Raw genomic sequence first — 23561 nt, 5'->3', positions numbered from 1 at the left:
ACCCAGCACAAAGTCTGGTTGATGGTTTTATACATTAAAACATTTTTTTTTCAACTAATTTCTCATATGTTTAACTTTTCTAGACTTAGATAATCAACACAAAGGAAAATTTTCTCCAAAATAATAACACTTCACTTGACAACTCAATCTGATAGTTTGATATTTTATAGGAATAAAAGGCCCAGAGCACTGTTCTAACCTACTTTCCTTTCTTTGGTATCGTTATCTACTGACTCTGTTGAGTGAGGATGCCTATGCAATCATGTTTATATTGAATAGCCTTATTTGTCATTGATTGGGTCAGGTGACAGGGACAGAACTAACCCAAGATACACTTACAAAAATTTCCCTAGAAAATCAGAACTTGAGTCTCACAAACTGAAGTCTGGTGGAATTGGGCTTTAGGCTAAAAGGTAATGGTACTTTTTCTACATGTTGGATTCTATATGCTAGTTAAGTATATGCAGAAACAGATACAAAAGTTTTACAGAAGAAATTGGTCCTCAGATAGAGTGATGACAACACAGTTGAAGATAGAGGGAGAGGGAAAGGCAGAGAGAGGCAGAGAGAGAAAGAAAGAGGAAAGAGAAAGAAAGAGAGACTAAATGCTTTCCATTCATGTGGATATTTCCTATAGTTGGTAAAATAAAATTCTCTGTTATGGTTTGGATTTGGAATGTCCCTCAAGGGCTCACAAGTTGAAGTCTTGGTTCCCAATGCAGGAATGTTCACAGGTGGGGCTTTTAGAAAATGACTGGATCCTGAGGGTTCTTATCTCATCAGTGGATAAATCCATTGATGGATTCATAATTCAAACGGACTAGTGGGAGATGGTGGAAACTGTAGAGGTGGGACAGATTAGAACAGAGTGGGTTCTTAGGAGTGTGCCCTTGGGAATATGTCTTGTCCTTGGCCATTTCCTCTTTTTCTCCCTCCTTCTCTGTTCTTCCCAATTGGTATGACCATTCCCTCCCTGTCATGTTTTTCTGCCTCATAACAGGCCCAGAATCAATGGAGCATGGATTGAAACCTCTGAGTTAGAACAGATCCTGAAACTGTGTGCCAAAATAAATCTTTCCTCCTCTAAATTGATTTTCTCAGGCATTTTTGTCACTGCGAGGAAAATCTAACACAATTACCATATATATTTTTATTTTGAATGGGCTTGTACTTCCTACAAACAAACTTTCCCAAAAACTAAATAATAGAGACACAAATAAACTGAAAGTAAATTTTGCACCTCAATCTTGTCTATAATAAGTATAACAAAGTTAATAATAATGAGAATTAATGAAATATTATGTAAAAAAGCATAATCTTGGTGTTCCTATTTAAACCTTCTATTACTTAAACCTGGAGTTTTCAACCAAATGACATTTTACCATCAAAAACAGTAGCAAGCAAAACCAAATACCAAATATTGTTATTATTTAAAAATAGTAAATAATAATTTTAATTCGTGTTCCATGACTTGATTGACTGTTTTGGTGGTACTAGGAATTGAATCCAGGGCTTCATGCTTATTAGGCAAGAGCTCTACCACTGAATAGTTTCAGTCCCTCAACAGTATATTTGTAAATAATCTTTGCTAAATTTGGATCCTTAATATGAAAAGCAAGAATTGAGATATATACTTTAAACAAATCATTTGCCATTAATGGTCTAAAGTCAAAGAACAAGACATTTTCCCAAAAATATAACTGAATATGTTAGAGATGTTTAAAAGAGAATAATTCGTTATTTGTAAAAATATCCCCGTCCGTAATATTTAAGAATCAAAAGGACTAAATTTCAGTCATAATATCACTGGTGTGGGGCTAAGTTTTGAAATTTATAGAACAAAACCCTTAGTTTTTTTTTTTTTTTTTTTTTTTGTGTGTGTGTGTGTGTGTGTGTTTAATTTGTAGTTTGGCTTAAAAGGGAAAAGCAGGTTTTAGACTATGTGGGGGAACTTTCCTCTGCAGATGGTGGCATAGAAGTCAGGGCCAGATTCGAATGTTTTAAAATCTAATTATATAGTGCTCTAAACTATGTAACAATCAATGGAACCCAGCCAGCAGGATACCTGTTTAGTAAATTTCCTTTACATTATAAGATAAAATACTTGAACCAAAAGATATTTCTATTCCTTTTATCCTTGAGTCTTAATGGGAAATAAGTTAGTAAATGTTCCTTAGCTTCTCTCCCCTTTAAAAAAGTTCAGTGAGGAGACAATGAGGAAGCTTGTTTGTTCTGCTCTGATGAATAGGAATTAAGAAGGGGAACACTATAGAAATCTATTCATGGTCCCAGGTCGGGGCTGCCATAGAATATTACTCTAAGAACCTACTTCATTAGTTACCAAGAGAGAGTCGGGGGTACACCTGATCAAATATTCCTTATGATCACATTTATGCAAAACTAAACCTATCCAAAGAGAAGGTACCTGAACATTGTGAAAGTCCTCTGCCTTTGAGTAGAGCTAGACTGGAATGGAGAACAGTGGAGGATTACTAAGGGCTTAGTGTACTATCGGTTCTGATTTTTAAATTTTTTAATTATCCCAAAGTGAAGGAATACCTAATTCATTGGGTGGGACCTAAAGAGGACTGAAAAGTCTGAAAACTTACAAAGTTAGCCTGTACGAGTCATTCTGCAGTGCTATTTAATTGTGTAAACTCGAGCCTCAACTAACTTTTGTGGGCCCCTGGTTTTCTGAAACTTATGAAGTGCAAAAGAGAACTGCTAGCTAAGGTCTATTCCACATGTAATGCTGTATGACTCTATAAAGAATCATAGCATTTGGCTGTGTTAGATGAATTCGCAATAAATACAGTATTGTCTTAGACAACTTGCCTCCCTGCCTCTACCTGCAACTCCCACGTCTTATATTTCTTTCTCTGATAAACACATGACAAGGTAATATCAAAAACATCCTTACTGCGGTGTTCCTTGAACAATTTATTATCCAGTCAACTACCTCCATACATCTCTACCTCCAACCACTAACAGATATAAGACAAATTCTCAAATTCAACTTATAACGTGAAGAGTCAATTAAAACTTAAGTAAACCTGACAAGTTTGCCTTACCAATAATAACCCCAATATATTTTTAAAACTTTCACTGTGAATTAATTTCTTCTGTGTATAGCTATGTAGATATCATATAGGCAGAGTTTAAGACTTTTATTGTACTTTTATCATCTAAAATGTTCTCTTCTGAAAGATGATAATGTTTCTCAATTTTTTCTCAATAGCTCTTAATTGTTCATTATTAACTGCAGACTAAAGAATAAGAGCATTTTGTTCTTCACATTCCAATCAAGTTTTGAATAATTCAACTCAGATATTCTGAGTTTAAATTAGTTTCTATGTTTTCATATTTTATCAATTCTTTTTCTTTTCCAGGAAGGCTATTATATGATTTTCTTTAGGGACTGGAAGCAAATCAAGATCTTAAGAATCAAACACTTCTAGGATTCTTTTTTTCACCTGCTGTTTCTTGTTATCTCATTGGAAATCATTTTGGCAGAGTCTAAGACTTTAATTGCACTTTCATCTTCTAAAATGTTCCCTTCTGAAGACGATAATGTTTCTAAAATTTTTGTCTCTATATCTTTTAGTTGCTTCTTATTAGCTGCAGACTGAAGAATAAGAGCATTTCGTTCCTCTTTCTAATTTGGTCTAAAAAGACAAACATTTTTTTAGTCTAAATTTATCTAATTTATATTTAGATATTATATGTACAAATTTTATAGACATTTAATTAATTTTATACATGTAACACAAACTAAAGTGATTGGTAACTTCAGGGAAAATACTTTCATGCATATAACAAATTCAAGCAAGAGATATTGTTTGTATGTGTCAAATATGACAATAACATGTGCCACAGTAAATCTAACAATGCTATCATTAAGTATTAAACAATATTATTAAAATATGTCTTAATAAAAAGGATGGGATGAAACTTCAAATAACACAATTTACTGTATTATAAAATGTGCTATGACATATTCACTGTTAGGCATGAGCGGAATTTAGTATTAGAAGTAACACCACATGGTTGCATACTATCACTTTTAATTTGACTTGATGTATGAGAATACTCATGTAATACTAAACTTTAAGAGGAATAACAGATTTTCTTCCAGAAGCAATTCTTTGCTGTAGCCTTTCTGGGTTTATATTTTTTCTCACTTTTAAAATAATATAGATTGGGAGGGTTTTCAAGATGCGGACTAGAGGGTGGCTGCATTTCATGTTGCTCCAGAACTCAGGATTCAAAGAGGAGATATTGAGAGACTTGGGAACAATTCAAAGCAGCTGGGTGAGTCTCTCCCGTTGGGGAGGCATCCCGGATGGGGCGGCAGTCCTGGAACACAGGGAACTTTGGGAAGTAGAGCTGCCTGCGAGGACACCCCTCTCCCCACTGGAGCAGTGAACTTAGGCACTGGGGCATCGTAGAGGAGGCCACTCAGCACAGTGCTTGGACTCGGAGCAACTGCACCAGAGCTACAGGCAGTTGCAGAGGAGGAGCTGCGCGGTGAGCTGTTTGGACTCAAAGCCACCACTCCTGAATGCCAGGGCCTGCCCTGAGGAGGAGGAGGAGGAGCACGGCAGGTCACTTGCACTCGGAGTGACTGCATCAGAGCTCCAGGCGGCTGCTCAGAGGAGGAGGTGAGTGGTGAGTTGTTTGGACTCAAAGTGATCGCTCCTGAACACCGGGGGGCTTGCCTGGAGGAGGAGCGCGGTGGTTCGCTTGGTCTCGTGCAGCCGCACCAGAGCTCCAGGTGGCTGCCTGGAGGAGGCGTGCAGTGAGTCGCGTGGACTCACAGCGACTCAGAGTGACCGGTCCTGAACACGGGGGGCTGCCCAGAGGAGGAGGAGGAACGGGGCGGGTCACGTGGACTCGGAGTGACTGCCCAGGGCTATGGCGGTTGGCAGGAAGAGGAGGCACACAGTGAGTTGTTGGACTCCTAGTGACAGCACTGGAACACTGGGCGGCTGTCCGGAGGAAGAAGTGTGCGGTGGGTCGCTGGGTCTCGGAGGGATGATACGGGAATCGAGATGGCTGCTCAGAGGTGGGGCCACATAGCCAGGCGATTAGGTGCAGAGCAGGGTCCCAAGACCTAGGAGGCTTCTTGGTGGAAAAGCCGCACAGAGACATGCTTAGGGGTGGAGCGAAGGTTCCAGGACTGCGGGCAGATTCTCTGAGGAGGGGCAGTCTAAGGAGACTCGTCTGCGAAGGGTGAGGCTCCCAGGCCCTGGAGGTAGGTCTGGGTCCCTGGGAACACTGCAGAGGAAGGCAGCCCAGCCCAGGTGGTAGTTGTAGATTGAGGGGAACCTAGGAGGGGAACAGACCAACAAGACCTCCCCACCAGGTGAGTCTTCCCTGCCCAGTGAGGTTTTCCCACAAGGACAGTAAAACCAGAGACACAGGCCCAAACAGGCCTTGCCTCAGCCCGCAGCCTAGTTACCCTTTGGATGACCATTGGTCAATAAGTGGAGGCACCTCTGCCCACTAGCAGGGAATATACCCCACCTGAAGGCCCACCACCCCTAGAGAGGCAGCTTCCTTGTGGAGCACCGCACTATCAACTTCCTCCAAGACTTCAGCCTACTGAAGGCTAAGAGGGATATACTGGAAATCTTCAGGGACATTATAAGTCAATAGAGGAAATCTGCAATATCTCAGCGGTCCACTGATACCTGAACAATATGAGAAAACAAGGGAAGAAAATGCCCCAAACAAAACTAGATGTTACATCAATAAAACCCAATGACAGCATGGCAGAAGAAATGACAGAAAAGGAGTTCAGAATGTGCATAACTAAAATGATCAGGGAAGCAAACGATGAGATGAAAGAGCAAATGCAGGCACTGAATGATGAGATGAAAGAGCAAATGCAGGCATTGAATGATCACACCAATCGACAGTTAAAAGAGCAAATACAGGAAGCAAAAGATCATTTCAATAAAGAGTTAGAGATATTGAAAAAAAACCAAACAGAAATCCCTGACATGAAGGAAACAATAAACCGAATTAAGAACTCCATAGAAAGCATATCCAGTAGGATAGAACACCTGGAAGACAGAACCTCAGACATTGAAGACAAATATTTAACCTTGAAACAAAGTTGAACAAAAGGAGAAGATGGTAAGAAATCATGAACAGAGTCTACAAGAATTGTGGGATATCATGAAAAGGCCAAATTTAAGAATTATTGGGATTGAGGAAGGCTTAGAGAACAAACCAAAGGAATGAATAATCTATTCAATGAAATAATATCAGAAAATTTCCCAAATCTGAAGAACGAAATGGAAAATCAAGTTCAAGAGGCTTATAGGACTCCAAATACACAAAATGACAACAGACCCACACCAAGGAACATTATAATGAAAATACCTAACATACAAAATAAAGACAGAATTTTAAAGGCTTGAGAGAAAAGAACCAAATTACATTCGGGGGAAACCAATACGGATATCAGCAGATTTTCAATCCAGACCCTAAAAGCTAGAAGGGCCTGGAACAACATTTTTCAAGCCCTGAAAGAAAACGGATGCCAACCAAGAATCTTATACCCAGCAAAACTTACCTTCAAATTTGATGATGAAATAAAATCCTTCCATGATAAACAAAAGCTAAAGAATTTACAAAAAGAAAGCCAGCATTACAGAACATTCTCAGCAAAATATTCCATGAGGAAGAGATGAAAAACAAAGAAGCAAATCAGCAAAGGGAGGAATTATCCTAAAGGAATTGCCAAATAAAGGAGGAACCAAGTCGTGTCAAATAAATAAATAAATAAATAAATAAATAAAATAAAATAAATAAAATAAATGAACCAAATGACCGGGAATACAAATCATATCTCAATAATAACCCTGAATGTTAATGGCCTGAATTCGTCAATCAAAAGACACAGACTGGCAGATTGGATTAAAAAGAAAGATCCAACAATATGTTGCCTACAAGAGACTCACCTCACAGAAAAAGATACCCATAGACTAAAGGTGAAAGGATGGGGAAAAACAAACCATGCACATGGACTCAGCAAAAAAGCTGGAGTATCCATCCTCATATCAGATAATGTGGACTTCAAGCCAAAACTAGTCAGAAGGGATAAAGAAGGACATTTCATACTGCTTAAGGGAAGCATAAATCAGCAAGACATAACAATCATAAACATCTATGCCCCGAACAGTGGCTCATCCATGTATGTCAAACAAATCCTTCTCAATTTCAGAAACCAAATAGACCATAACACAATATACTAGGTGATTTTAACACACCTCTCTCACCACTGGACAGATCTTCCAGACAAAATTGAACAAGAAACCATAGATCTCAATAACACAATCAATAATTTAGACTTAACAGACATTTAATAGAGTATACCATCCAACCAAGGGCGAATACACTTTCTTCTCAGCAGGCACATGGATCCTTCTCTAAAATAGACCATATATTATGTTCACAAAGCTAATGTTAGCAAATACAAGAAGATAGAGACACTACCTTGTATTCTATCAGATCATAATGGATTGAAGTTAGAATAAATGAAAGAGTAAAAACACGAAACTACTCCAACACCTGGAGATTAACACAATATGCTATTATATGATGAATGGATAACAGAAGATATTAGGAAGGAAATTAAAAAATTCTTAGAGGTAATGAGAACAAAGAAACATCATATCAAAATCTCTGGGACACTATGAAAGCAGTACTTAGAGGGAAATTTATTTCATGGAACGCACTTAATAAAAGAAGTAAAACTCACAAAGAAACGACCTAACACTATGGCTCTAAGCCCTAGAAAAAGAAGACACAGACCAGCACCAAAAGTAGTAGAAGACAGGAAATAGTTTAAACTCAGAGCTGAAATCAACAAAATTGAAACAAAAGAAACAATACCAAAAAATTGACAAAATAAATAGTTGGTTCTTCGAAAAATAAACAAATTGATAAACCTTTAGGCCACACTAACGAAGAGAAGACGAGAGAAAACCCAAATCACTAAATTGGAAAGAACAAGGAAATATCACAACAGACAGGATTGAAATACAAAACATAATTAGAAGCTATTTTGAAAATCTATACTCCAACAAATAGAAAATTTCGAAGACATCAACAGGTTTCTAGAGACATATGAATTGCCTAAACTGAACGAGGAGGACATACACAATTTAAATAGACCAATTTCAAGTAATGAAATAGAAGAGGTCATCAAAAGCCTATCAACAAAGAAAAGTCCGGGACCAGATGGGTTCTCAGCTGAGTTCTACAAAACCTTTAAAGAAGAGCTCATTCCAATACTTCTCAAAGTATTCCATAAAATAGAAGAGAGGGAACCCTCCCAAACTCATTCTGTGAAGCCAATATCACACTGATACCTAAACCAGACAGAGACACATGGAGGAAAGAAAATTTCAGACCAACATCCTTAATGAACATTGACGCAAAAATTCTCAACAAAATTTTAGCAAATCGCATACAAAAACATATTAAAAAGATAGTGCACCATGATTCAAGTGGGTTTCATCCCAGGGATGCAAGGTTGGTTCAACATCAGGAAATCAATAAATGTCATTCACCATATCAATAGACTTAAAGTCAAGAATCACATGATTATTTCAATAGATGCAGAAAAAGCATTTGATAAAATACCGCACTCCTTCATGCTCAAAACACTAGAAAAAATAGGAATAGTGGGAACATTCCTTAACATTGTAAAGGCCATCGATGCTAAGCCCATGGCTTATATCATTCTAAATGGTGAAAAACTGAAAGCATTCCCCTAAAAACTGGAACAAGGCAGGGATGCCCTCTTTCTCCACTTCTATTCAATATCGTCCTTGAAACTCTAGCCAGAGCAATTAGACGGACCAAAGAAATTAAAGGGATACGAATAGGAAAAGAAGAACTCAAACTATCTCTATTTGCTGATGATATAATTATATTTAGAGGAACCTGGAAATTCCACCAGAAAACTCTTAGAACTCATAAGTGAATTCAGTAAAGTAGCAGGATATAAGATCAATGCACATAAACTAATGCATTTTTATACATAAGTGATGAATCTTTGGAAAGAATAATCAGGAAAACTACCCCATTCACAACAGCCTCAAAAAAAAAAAAAAATAAATAAAATACTTGGTTATCAATCTCACAAAAGAGGTGAAAGACCTCTACAATGAGAACTACAGAACACTAAAGAAAGAATAAAGAAAACCTTAGAAGGTAGAAAGATCTCCCATGTTCTTGGATAGGCAGAATTAATATTGTCAAAATGGCCATACTACCTAAAGTGCTATACAGATTCAATGCAATTCCAATTAAAATCCCAATGACGTACCTTACAGAAATCGAGCAAGCAATTATGAAATTCATCTGGAAGAATAAGAAACCCAGAATAGCTAAAGCAATCCTTAGCAGGAAGACTGAAGCAGGGGGTATTGCAATACAAGATCTTCAACTCTATTACAAAGCAGTAGTAACAAAAACGGCATGGTATTGGTACCAAAATAGACAGGTAGATCAATGGTTCAGAATAGAGGATGCGGACACAAACCCAAATAAATACAATTTTCTCATACTAGACAAAGGGGCCAAAAATATGCAATGGAGAAAAGATAGCCTCTTCAACAAATGGTGCTGGGAGAATTGGAAATCCATATGCAACAGAATGAAACTAAACCCATATCTCTCACCATGCACGAAACTAAACTCAAAATGGATTAAGGACCTCGGAATCAGAACAGACACCCTGCATCTTATAGAAGAAAAAGTAGGTCCAGATCTTCAACATGTTGGCTTAGGATCAGACTTCCTCAACAGGACTCCCATAGCACAAGAAATAAAAGCAAGAATCAGTAACTGGGACAGATTCAAACTAAAAAGCTTTCTCTCAGCAAAGGAAACTATCAGCAATGCAAAGAAAGAGCCTACAGAGTGGGAGAAAATCTTTGCCAATCATACTTCAGATAGAGCACTAATCTCCAGAATCTATAAAGAACTCAAAAACTCTACACCAAGAATACAAATAATCCAATCGACAAATGGGCTAAGAAAATGAACAGACACTTCACAGAAGAAGAACTACAAGCAATCAACAAACATATGGAAAAATGTTCAACATCTCTAGTAATAAGAGAAATGCAAATCAAACTACCCTGAGATTCCATCTCACCCCAATTAGATGGCGATTATCAAGAATACAAGCAACGACAGGTGTTGGCAAGGATGTGGGGAGAAAGGTACACTCATACATTGCTGGTGGGGTTGCAAATTAGTGCAGCCACTCTGGAAAGCAGTGTGGAGATTCCTTAGAAAACTTGGAATGGACCCACCATTTGACTCAGCTATCCCACTCCTCGGCCTATACCCAAAGGACTTAAAATCAGCATACTGCAGAGATACAGCCTCATCAATGTTCATAGCTGCTCAATTCACTGTAGCCAGATTGTGGAACCAACCTAGATGCCTTCAGTTGATGAATGGATAAAGAAACTGTGGTATATATATACAATGGAATATTATTCAGCCATAAAGAATGATAAAATTATGGCATTTGCAGGCAAATGGATGAAACTGGGGAATATCATGCTAAGTGAGATAAGTCAATCTCAAAGAACCAAAGGACGAATCATATCGCTAATAAGTGGATGATGACACATAATGGGGGGAGGGAGGAGTTAGTGTTAGGGTTAGAGTTAGGGTTAGGGAGGGCGGCAAGAATGGAGGAAGGAAGGACTGTACAGAGGGAAAAAAGGGGTGGGAGGGGTGGGGGGACGGGGAAAAAAAACCAGAATGAATCAAACAACATTACTCTATGTAAATTTATGATTACACAAATGGTATGCCTTTACTCCATGTACAAACAGAGAAACAACATGTATCCCATTTGTTTACAATTAGAAAAAAGAAAAAAAAATAGTAATGAAAAATATCTAAGCATAAATAAAATAAAATAATTATAATGTTACAGCACCATTAATAATCACTGTTAGCATTCAGGTATACTGCTTTTACTGCTTTCCAGTCCTTTTTTTTTTTTTTTTTTTTTGTTTGTATATACAGATATCCATTCACCCATTACATTTTAAATAAAATATTACCTATATTGTATGTAAGCAGTTTTGTGTCATGGTTTTTCCTTCATATCATAAACATTTTCTAACTTCATGAACATTTTGTATACAAGTCTTTTAATTTAAAATATATAAGTCTTTGAATACATTTCTGACTATCTCCATGGCATAGAGTCTTAGGGATGAAAACTGTGGCTCAATAAGATATGTCAAAAGTCATGGCATGTAACCTGAATTCCACTACCCATACTAAAAACACAATATAACCTGGTTGGCTTATAACTTACTTATTACTATTTTAAAGAATTATGTAATTAATCATAATAACAAAATACAAAAACAGTTTCAAAATAATCCTGAAACAAAAATATATTGATCTATAAATATCCTCTCTAGATTATATTGAAGTTTCTAACAAATTACATACCTCTCCTTTGCAACAACAATGCCTAGTAATTGATCTTCAAGTCCTTCTGGAGTTATCATGAATTGAGCAAAGACACTTTAGTAGCCAGCTCTGGCATGTAGTGTGGATTTCTTAGTTTTGTAGTGATATAAAATTTGAAGTCAAAGGAATACTCAATAATGACTTCACCAAGTCGGATGCAATCAAGGCCACCTATATTTCAGAAAACGAATGCATTATAAATGAGCCAAAATCATATAGCCCCTCCTGTTATGTTCTTTTAAGGCCTTGTGTAGGCTACAAATAGAATCCTAAATAATCTGAAATAGAAAACTGGTGTGACAAGTCATAGACACAGAGTCAAGTAAGCAACTTTATAGTTATTCTGTAGTAGTACACATTTGGAGTAGTATAGGATATTTTCTCTAGTTGTTATGGGACTTCGTAAATTAAAGTTTCTTTTTTTAAAAAATATCTTTGTTGTAGATGGATATGATACCTTTCTTCTACCCATTTTATGTAGGTGCTGAGGATCAAACCCCGTGTCTCACACATAGTAGGCAATTTCTGTTGAGTTTCATTCCCCCATCAAATTTCAATCATGAGTCCAAAAATCTATATATGATTAAAGCTCTTAAAGGTACTAGAACTTAGCAGAGACAAAATTTTCATAAGCAAAAAGATATAAGATGGGCAATGTTTAGCTAAACTCAACTCTACCACATTTACGAAAGGAAGGGACTATTACTATTATATTCAACACCTTCATTTTACATATGGTGTACCTGGTTCCCAGGAAAGTAAGTAACTTACAACAGATTCTCTCCTTGACCAAACATTAGGCTCCTCTGAGTCTTTTTTTCTACTAGGACCTTATCCTCAGGAGACCTGCTGTAGCCAAGAATCCTGCTAAATTAGTTTAGTGAGAACCCCCCATCCTCCTTATCTGATTAAATTCCTCATCCCTGTCCTCTCAAATCTGATCATACTGGCCTGCATTAAGCAAAAATCCTGTTTAATATTTTAAGCAGAATACTATCGTTTGGATCTAGAAAGTCCCCCAAAGGCTCATATATTGAAGACCTGGTTCCCAAATGCACCAATGTTCATAGGTGGGGTTTCTGGGAAGAGGATTGAATCATGATATCTATGATCTCATTTTAAATTAATCCACAGATGGGTTCATAATTGAATGGACTATTGAAAGTTGGTGGAAACTATAGGAAATGGAGCCTAGCTGGAGGAAGTAGGTAAGGGAGCATGCCCTGGAAATGTATATCTGGTCCAGGTCCCTTCCTCATTCTTCTTGTTTGCTTTCTGGCTGCAATGAGGTGAGCAGCTCTGTTCCACAAATGTGTTCCCTATCCAAAGGCTCTGCTTCATCAAAGGTCCCAAAGTGATGGGGCCAAGTCACCATGGACTGAAACCTCTGAAATCATGGACCAAAAATAAATTTTTCCTCCTATTTTAAGTGGTTTGTGTCAGGTATTTTGCTGACTCATACATGGAAACGCCACAGTGTTGCCAGGGTGGTAAGGACAGAAAAGGAATTCAAGAAGACCAAGGTTGCCAGGAGTTGTTGAATTCCAGTTAGGAAAGAACTATTCAGGCAGAGTTCAGAAATCTGTATAAGAGAACCTTGGAGTCTTTGCTGAATATTGTGGCATGCGTGTATAAGGTCAAGCAAAGAATGATGATTGGGAAGCTGCAAGCTGGGGGCCTGGGGAACTATCAGAGTTCATTCAAGTTTCCAGTAGGCACAATGGGGAGTCCTTGATGATCACCTGGGACATCGAATAAAGACGCTAGAAGGGCAACACTTTACTAGTTGAGCTAAACTATCAATTGGAAAGACTATTTCAGATCATCCCTAACAAATCTTTTTTTTTTCTAACAAATCTTAATAATAATATTCAAAAGGAACAACTTAAAGTCAAGTAATTTAATTACATAGCCACAGGAGTTGGCAAACTATTCCATAAAGGACCAGAGAGTAAATATTTTAGGCTTTGTAGGACACATACAGTTTTGTTCCATATTTTTCTTCTTAAAATAATTATTTTATAATGTATAAAGCATTCTTAGTTCATGGGCTGGACAAAAGAAATCATGGGCTGGATTTGGTCCACAAGTAATGTTTGCTGATTCCTGAACTAGCAGGACAAAACACAACAATCTTTATAAGAAGATAACAAAAAACCCCAAGCCATCAGTAATTTACAATGTCCAAAATCCAATCAAACATTAGCAGTAAAACATCCATAAGCAGGAAATATAATCTGTAACCAAGAGTAAAATTAATCAATAGAAAGAGATCCAGAAATTACGGAATTAGCAGTTAAGGATTTGAAAACAATTATAACTGTGTTTAAAGGAAAATGTGAGCAGAGTGAAAAGTGAAATAGAACATATATAAAACAGAATCAAAGTATTCTAAAGATGAAATACATAACTAAAAAATTAATTTGATGGGATTCACAGCAGATGAGACACTACCAAAAAAAAACAGCGAATAAAAAGACAGAAACAGAAAGACACAAAGGATTAAAAAATAATTAACATTATTAGTATAACATTATAGTAAATCATCTAATGTATATATACTTGGAACCCTGCGTAGGCTGGCCAAAAATATTTGAGGAGCTGAGTGCAATGGTGCATGCCTATAATCCCAGCTACTTGGAGGCTGAGGCAGGAGGATCACAAGTTAGAAGCCAGCCTGGGCAACTTAGACCCTATTTCAAAATTTCAAAATGTAAAAAAGGGCTGGGATAGTAGCTCAGTGGTAGAGCACTCTTGGGTTCAATCTCCAGTACTGCAAAGGGAAAAAAAAAAAAAAAAAAAAAAACACTGAAGAAGAAACAATGGCCATAAGTATCTAAAATAAACCCACATATGAATAATCCGTGGGATTCTGAAATGAGATACTGTGTCTGATACTGTGCAAGTATCTGACATGTGAATCAAAGAACCAAATAACAGTGCTGCGAATTTAGTTCAGTGGTAGAACACTTACCTGGCGTGCACGAGGCCCTGGGTTCAATCCTCAGGCCTGACACACACACACACACACGCAAAACCACCAAATAGCAGTTTAGCTGTGTGTTACTTAACAACAGGGATTCATTTCTGAGAAATGCATCATTAGTTGATTTCCTGTTGTGTAAACATCTAGAGTATTATCCACAGAAACCTAGCTGATATAGTGCACTACACGCCTAGGCTCTATTGTATAGCTTAATGCTTCTAGGCTACACACCTGTACAGCACGTTACTGTACTGAATATCATAGGTAATTATAACACAATGATATCTAAACATATCTGAATGGTATCTAAACATATCTAAACAAAAATATATAGTAAACTATAATACAAAAGATAAAAATGGTACATCTGTTCAGGAAACTTACCATGAATGGAGCTTATAGAACTGGAAGTTGCTCTGGGTGATTCATTGAATGATGAGTGAATGAGAAGGATGAGGTCATTACCATGTACTACTACAGAGTCCATGAATATTGTACACTCAGGCTACTAAATTTTAAAAAGTTTCTCTTTCTTCTATAAGAAGTTTAGCCTTCCATTACTGTAACATTTTCACTCCTCAAATTTAAAGTTTTTAAAACTTTTTGAGTTTTTTGTAAAAACAGCTTAAAACACACCTTGTATAGCTGTATGAAAACATTTCTTTATATTCTAATTTTATAAACTATTTTCTATTTTTAGAAACTATTTTTTATTTTTTAAACTATTTTGTTAAAACAAAGACACAATCACCTACACATGGTCAAAATTGTCAATATTACTGTTTTCCACCTCACACCTCATCCTGATGGAAGGTATTCAAGAATGTTAATGCCCACAGAACTGTCATTTCCTATGATAACAAGGCCTTCTTCTGAAATACCTTCTGAAGGACTTGCCTGAGGTTGTTTCACCATTAACATGTTTTAAAATAAAGGAGGTACATTCTGAAATCATAATTGAAAGTATAGTATAGTAAATAAAACAGTAATAATCATTTATGATGATCAAGTATTATATAGCTAGGTAATTATATGCGGTATACTTTCTTTTTTTTTTTGGTATACTTTCATATGACTGGTGGTTCAGTGGATTGCTTACACCAGCATTGCCACAGACGTGGAAGTGATGCATTGCACTATGCCATCATGATGGGCACAACATCACCAGGTGTCAGGAATTTTTTTCAGCTGCATTACAAAATTATGGGACCTTTGTCATAATATGAGGTTCATCATTGACTGAATGTCATTAAGGAGTGCAATGACTATATCTTTAAGACTAGTATTTCATAAATGGCAAATATCTGGATTCCAAATTGACCACATGTCTTTTACCTTATCTGGTCTTAAGCACCGAAGAATTATTATTTTCTGTTAATTCATTTAGGTTCTTATCCAATGGTGCTGGAAATTTTTGCATTGTGTGGCTCTTTACTGTTATAGATTTCCCGCCATTCCAGTATATGTTCACAAAAATGGGTCCTAATGGAAAAAGATAATAATTATTGTTTTTATTGGGAAGATTTTGAGAGATTGTTCAGAAAGGGGAAGAACTGTAAGGGATCCCACGGAAACCACTGCGGACACAGGAAATCACATAAGGGAATTTATTAAGCAAACAAAGTGTCTCCCTGCAGGATAAGAGAGAAAATGAGAGGAAAAGAGAAAGGAAAGAGAAAGGGCGTGTGCTAGAGAGAGTGGAAAGCGAGGAGGAGAAAGAAAGCAAGTCGGGGGAAAGAAAAGCAAGAGAGAAAAGATGGCAGGATAGCTTCCGTGAAGCAGTTGAATTCTGCTGGGCTAACGGGACCAATAATGGAGAAGGATACTTGGAAGCTGACTGATGAACCAATAGCTAGCTAGGATGCTCACAGACTGACAGTAGTTGGGAGGCGGGGAAAATGCCTGCAACGGAAAGGGCGAGGAGCAGCTTGTACATTACAGAAACAAAAATGTTGTAGAGTCGTGGAAAAAAATCACTAGATTTCAGGAGTTGTAAATGAAGGGGAGCTGGAAAGTATACTCTAACCAGGAACAGAAATGAATAAAGGCAACTGGCAGAATAGGAGAAGACCTGGGAGAAGAAGCCACCAACAGAACACCTTGGTTCACAAACATGATTCTAATGAGAGGTTAACAGATACCAGGGAGCCTATAGGACTCTGGCAATGGGCATGACAAGTCTCTGTTGACCTCATTGGGTACAACTGGAAGTTCTTCAGTATTGTATTTACCAGGTCCTGAAAAGAAATGATTTTTTTTTTTTTTGTTTGGCTGAGCCAGGAAAATGGTAAGTTTAAGGCCAGTCTGGGCAACTTAGCAAGACTCTGCCTCAAAATAAAAATTTTAAAAAAGAGCTGGGGATGTGACTCAGTGGTAGAAACACTTACCTACCATGTGTGAGGTCCTGAATTCACTCCTCACTACCAAGCAAAAAACAAACAAATAAACAACTTTTGCTTGCTTGCTCCCTGGATTAACAACTGCAAACTACCTCATTAATAATATCTGGCAAAAGAAAATGCAGAGCAGAAGACTGTAGCTAGAGGAGAGAATAAGCAGGAAACAAAGTAGACAGAATGAAATTTAATGCATCTTTCTTTCTACGAAATGATTTTGTTGGGTTTTCCTCAGTGGATAGTCATTTAGCCCACAAGCTATGAGTGACAGGAGAACTGACCAGATACAGAGCTTGGATCCCTCTGCTTTGGCAAGCAACTGATTTAACTTTATACTGAAAGATGTAGTGATCAGCTCTTCATCTCTTCGTAGTATGGTATCATCAACCTGTGTGGCCTGAAGACCTCTACATTCAAAGTGCACTCAATGAAAACCTTTACTTCACCAACTAGAAGGTGATTCTGTGTGCTGGGTTGCTGCTGAAATCACTTGGATTCCCATACTTTCCTGCACTTCATGGGACACACAGAGAGCCCCAGGCTGTATCACTTTGCTCCCAGCACTGCTTTTCATCAGTAGTATCCCAGGCACAGACCAGTTTGACATGCTCTGCAATTTCCAGACCCCTGGTGCCTGATCCTGTACATGGTCCATGAACATCCATCAAATAATTGCTTCAGTACTTGCTTGTCTTGGCAGTTCCATTGACCCTGAGCTATACTGAACTCATTGAGTCTTGGTCCAGCAATATGCTCTCATGGCTGCTTTGCTGTTTAATGGCTATTGTTCTAGAGAGATCTTTGCCATTGACCTCCACTGTCAAAATCAAGGCAAGGGCTGGAAGGCCAACCTCCTTTTCCTTAACTCAGCAGTGACCTCTATGTTAATCCTCTAAGAAGAGCAATAACTGATGACATCAGACATGAATGGAAAGAAAGAAAAAAGCTATGGCACCCAAGGGCCACTAAGTGTATAGGGGATACAAAGGTCACATGAATGAGTATGTCCACCTGCCCCTGCACATGCACAAGAAAGAAGAAATTCTGGTGGCAGTGGGTGGGATGGTTACACAAAAATCTGCAGTCTCCACAATACTCACCAGCGCACAACCATACTTTTTCCCATACCCTGCTTCAAGGCACACAGTCCATGTTGATCTGCTCTTGTCTCTCTTCCAGAAGCACTAAGGGATATTTATAGTCATCTGGCAGGACCTTTACTGTTTTTCCTAAAGCTAATTCTGTAGGGTGTAGTCCAGAAGAATGTGATTTGACTTCAGGGAGTAAAGAATGGCTTATTTCTATTTCTCATGAGGCATTTTAAGTGATACACAGATCCCTATTTAATTGGTTGCTGGGGGGCAAGGTGCAGTTTTATGTGAAGACATTTCAATGAGGTAATTTCAGTTAAATAAATAATTGAAATTCTTTGTTATAAAAGGTACTTATTTCCTTCTGGAATTTGAATAGTCTCCCCCAGCACACATTTTCTTTAAATAAAAAAAGTCTTTTCTAAGAACGAAGATTGACAAGAACCAAAACAACCAAAATTAGAGCTTCTTCTTTTACCAGAAGCCCTTTGGAGAAGCCTAATGATGGAAACTGATGAGACTGAGTTTCAATGCCTGCCTTCCAGGAAGACATGCATCCATACTTGAGAAAGTTAGCTGGAGTGGAGTAGAAAATGGCAGTCATTTCTCAATCTTTACAGAAATTTTTAAGGTTTAAGTTTGAAATTTAAAACTTCTTCTCAATCTCACAATCAACAGTAGATCTTTGGAACTCTTCTTTTATTGCCATTCAGAGGCACTGAAAGGGAAGATAGTTCTTTATAATGAAGAAGTTTTAAATAATCTTAACCTGCCTTTGTTGGGGCACCTTCCAGAATGTAAGGTATAGCAGCTCCTGCTTTTTAATGGTAACCTGAATATCAGACTCAAGGGTACAGGGTCAAAGAAAGACTTTGACCTTTTGTAATACAGGAGTTACATAGGAGCTACATAGGAGCTATATCTGTATATATAATGTTACAGAGCCTGTCTTTCTACCAACCAATAAAGTAAAATCACTAGCCAGGTGCAGCATGTGGCTCAGGGCTGAGGCAGGATGAGGCAGGATCGAATTTGAAGCCAGCCTCAGCAATTTAGTGAGGTGCTAAGCAACTCAGTGAGACCCTGTCTCTAAATAAAATACCAAAACAGGGCTTGGGATGTGACTCAGTGGTTGAGTGCCCCTGAGTTCAATTCCCAGTACCGACCCAAAAAAAAAGCCAAACAAAACAAAACAAAAAACCACTAAATTACTGATCTACTCATTACTATTCAAAGTTAAATCATCAGATGTAAACAATTACTTGAGTTCTTTGAAGGCAGGAAATTCACTTGCTCGACAAATTTCTTCCCAACTTTTATCCTGCAGCCAAGTTGGATCGGGGATTTTTTCTCAGCAGCCTTAAGACTTACTCCTCCAGTTAAAAGAAACATCAGTTCCTGGTATTCAATTTCTTTCTTTGCCCTGTATTCCAAAAATAAGGACTGTTGTAAATGGCTGTTGTAAAATTGAAAGACATCAAACTTTTACTTTATAGCCTGGATGGAATAACTGGGGCTGTACTTAATTTCCTGCTGTAAACAACAAGAAAACTAGACAAAATAATGAGACTGTTTTATGGAAATTTTTTAATAGCCAGTGTAGAAATGTGGCCACTGAGAGAAGAGAGAAAAATAAAGTGACTCATAAGATTGCCTGAGCCCTTTACCAAGTACCACTTTCCAGATTGCAGGGTACAGAGACAGTCAAAATCAAACCTTGGTGGTTTTCTTGAGTTGAGGAGACAGAATTTAGAGTTATGGTGGGCTAAGATGACTGGATTTGTTGGCAGACTATCAGAAAGGAGGAGATTAATTGAAAAGAGGCTCCAGAAAACCTGTATAGATGCTCTTTTGCTTCTATTGGAAAATACTAAGGAATATAAGAGTAGGGCAAAATCCCAGGACATCAGGCAAAGAATTGGAATCCATACACTGAATAGCTTTCAGAGACCACACAGTAATGAGAGATATGACTTCTTCCCAAGCAGAGGAATTCAGTGGTGACATGAGGGGCTATCTTAGTAGCGATGCTAACCTAGCTTTAGAATAAAGGCTACTTCAAAATTTCCATAAAAAACCTTTAAAACAAGTCTTTAAAAGATCAAACTAATATAGTGGCAACTTAACTACCTGTCAAGTAAAATTCAAAGCTCTTTAAGGAATACTACAATTCTAGCATTTCCTAATATATTCACAACAATCAGAAGGAGAAAAATCAGTGAATATATATGTAATAGGGGCTTGGAGTCTACTTTTGTTAAAAAGCACTGACTCTTCACTTGGTCCTGAGGATGTCTGATGGGAAACTAAAAGCAGGAAAAAGTAAGGCATCTCTGCCTTCATACTATGTTGGTCTCCTTTTGCTGCCTTAAACTTTGAGTGAGATTCCTGTTCAAATCTGCATGTAGACATGTTAATCACTTGAGTATCTTTATAAAAATTGGTAATACAAGGTTGATAAACTCTAAATTTGCCTCACCTCTCCTGACTTCTTTTATAACTAAAAACACCAAGAAAAGAGTAACTAAGATATTTTCAAGATTCCAAGACAAGTGAGACATGCCAGCAGATCAACCTGTGATGGAACTACTCCACTATGTGGAAGAAACTATCTTAAGACAGGAACTGAGGCTGCTCCCCTAAGCAAAAGCAATGTAGAAAAACAATCATTTCTCAAGTGATAACAACCTCACCAGAACCACAAGGACCTCATAGAACCAGATATGAGATAATTATCAACCAGACCACAGTTCTGACCAAGTCTGCTTAAATATGCATACTCCTTATCCCCTGCTTCTGTCCCCTTCCTTATTTAATCTTGAATTTCTTATTGGTATCCCTAAAGACAAGGCTCAGAAACCCTGGTCCCCCTTGTCTTTGCAGGATAGCTATACTGAATAAATTCCTTTTCAATTCACCATTACTATTCTGCTTGATTTGGGAGCAAGTGGCCAGACCAGGTCTATTAGGATTCCCCACAGTAAGGCCATACAAGTAAAAGGTATTAAAAAAGCAAAAACAAGTCTAGGTGGGGAGAAATGAAAGTATACTATTGCAAGTTGTTATACTTCATATACATAAATGAAATATATAATTTTATTTTATTTTTATACTTCACATATATGAAGTATAAGAAGAATACTTTTAGTATGTACTATAGAAGTATAATGGATTATTGTCCTAATACTAAATAAAGGTGTAATTTTAACTGGAAATATACTATAACATAAAAGGTATACTATAATCTAAATAAACCACTGAAATAATAGAATAAAAATTATAGCTATCATATCAACAAAGGGGAAGAAATGGAATGATTGCAAAATAATTCAAAGAAAAACAGAAAATGAGGAAATGTAAAACAAAAAACAAACAAAATCAAAACAAACTATGACGGTAGACTTAACATAACCACATCTGTATTACATTAATGTAAATGGTCTCAACAATCTCACTCTCTTTCAAAGGTAGTTATTATAAGATTGGATAAAAGAACCAGGACCTAAACCACATGCTGCCTACAGAAACAAAGTTAAATGTAAAGACATAAATAGATGAAAAGAAATGGAAGAGTATAAATTACAGAAATACTAACCAAAAGAAAGTTTGAGGAGCTCTAATATTAGACAAAATAAATTTAAAAGAAAAGGATATCACCACAGATAAATGAGGTCAAGTCAATTTATCAAGAGGATATAATGACAAAATATTTATACATCTAGCAAAGAGCATCACAGCACAAAGCAAAATGGAAAAAAGCTGCAAGAAGAAATCTCTATAGAGACTGCAACACCTCTCTTGATAATTAATTGTAAAATAGACTGAAAATAAATAAGAAGATGGAACACTTAAAAACCATCATGAGCCACTTGACATTTACAGGACACTCCACCCAGAAATAGTAAAATAAAAGTACTTTTCAAGGGCACACAGATAGACCATATTCTTCACCGTACAGTAAGTCTCATTAATAAAATTCTAGAATGGGCAAACTTTGGAGAATGATAGGCAGACTGCTGGCTACCTGGGGCTAGGATTAAGAGTGGAAGAAGGCAGCTCTTTTGGGAAGTCATCATTGGCTGTTGAAAGTCATTCACTCTCCCTAATCCTTTAAGTCCCCTACTTTTCCCCACCAGTATTCTAAGTTCTAAAGAGAAGTCTAAATGGTTAAGATGTTAACTACTAAATAATCTTTAGATTTACAGCACCTAGCACCCAACCAATGACCTTTGTAATGTCCCTCCTAAGTCCTTAGCCAGTGGAGGTAGAAGTTCTTTCCCTTGTTCCTTACCAGAGAAAAAGAAGGGAAACACTCAACCTGTATGACAAAGACTCTGTAGGCAGTCTCCCTGCCCTGCTCCTCCTTTCCCTTCACTGTAAGAACCCTTTCAACTGTGCGTCACCCAAGATGGAGCTTTAGATGGTATTGCTTCTATCTTCTTAAGCTTGGTGGCCTTTGAATACATCTTATTCCTTCCTAAGAACCCTCATTTCTTGAATGTTGGCCTTTGAGCAATGGGTAGCCCAAATCTTTGACTCTGGTAAAAAAGAGCAGGAACTTGCTAAATGGGAACAGGGAAATTTTTTTTGGATCATAGAAATGTTCTAAAATGAAATTGTAGTAATGATTGCACACAAAAAAAAATATACTAAAAACATGTAACTGGATTCTTACAAAGGGTGAATTGCATAGATATGTAAATTATAGCTCAATAAAACTAAAACAGGAGATTTTTATCAAGTGATTTCCACTTACATATTATTAACAGAAAAAGTGCAAAAGAATACCTATAATGTATTGCTTTGTGTAAGAAAGGAAAGTAAGAAAAATTGACATATATTTGCTTAGTTTTATAATAACTTAAATTTAGAATTAAATAAATGGATTTAGTGCCAGATTACATATACCTAAGAAAGAATTATTGCACACAAAAAAATAAAACTTGGAGAAACAATAGAATAAAAAAATATGGAAGAGAGGGTAAGAGACTGGGAATGGATAAGACAGTCTAAGACATATGTAACTAGAAAGAGAGAGAGAGACTGAAGCAGAATCGATATTTGAAAAAATTATGACTATATTTCAAAACAGTTGATGTTAAGTAATAGATTCAAGAAGACCTGTACATTCCAAGCAGAATAATAAAAATAAAAAGAGACTCTTAGAAGTTAGTATGGTAATTACCTCTGGGGAGGAAGCAGAGATTAGTAGAGATTAGGAAAAAGTTCCAGGGGGCTTTTAGAAAAATACAGGTAATTTCTACTTCTTGATGTAGGTGATAATTACATGAGTTTGTTTACTATAATAATTCATCAAATTGATATTTTATTCTAAGTACAGTTATACATCAATTTTTAAAAAGCATGTTTAGGGACATAATACTAAAACCTTTAAAAACTAAAACAAGTAAAAACATCTTGAGATAAAAGGCACCTTATTTTCACAGGCAAAACAATTTATAACATTGGAAGCTAGCCAATGGAGAGTAGTTTCAAAGTGCCAGAAGAAAATTCTAGGCCTAGCACCTGTTACTTCAAGAACAAAAGTAACAATGATTT

The 23561-nt window shown here is 37.0% G+C and overlaps 1 protein-coding gene across 1 annotated transcript in view; it reads right to left on the bottom strand.

Moving 5' to 3' along the window:
- Window positions 1–23561, bottom strand: part of LOC306647289 (dynein axonemal heavy chain 12-like) — a 332440-nt gene that overhangs the window by 49852 nt on the left and 259027 nt on the right. Inside the window, 4 exon segments of the mRNA XM_079116520.1 lie at window positions 15870–15929; window positions 15931–15997; window positions 19265–19344; window positions 19347–19425. Coding sequence (XP_078972646.1) covers window positions 15870–15929; window positions 15931–15997; window positions 19265–19344; window positions 19347–19425 — 286 coding nt within the window.

Source organism: Sciurus vulgaris (assembly GCF_902686455.1).
Source record: "Sciurus vulgaris genome assembly, chromosome: 16".
Taxonomy (NCBI): Eukaryota; Metazoa; Chordata; class Mammalia; order Rodentia; family Sciuridae; genus Sciurus; species Sciurus vulgaris.
Note: the sequence above shows the minus strand (reverse complement) of the source record. Positions and strands in the feature narration are given on the sequence as shown.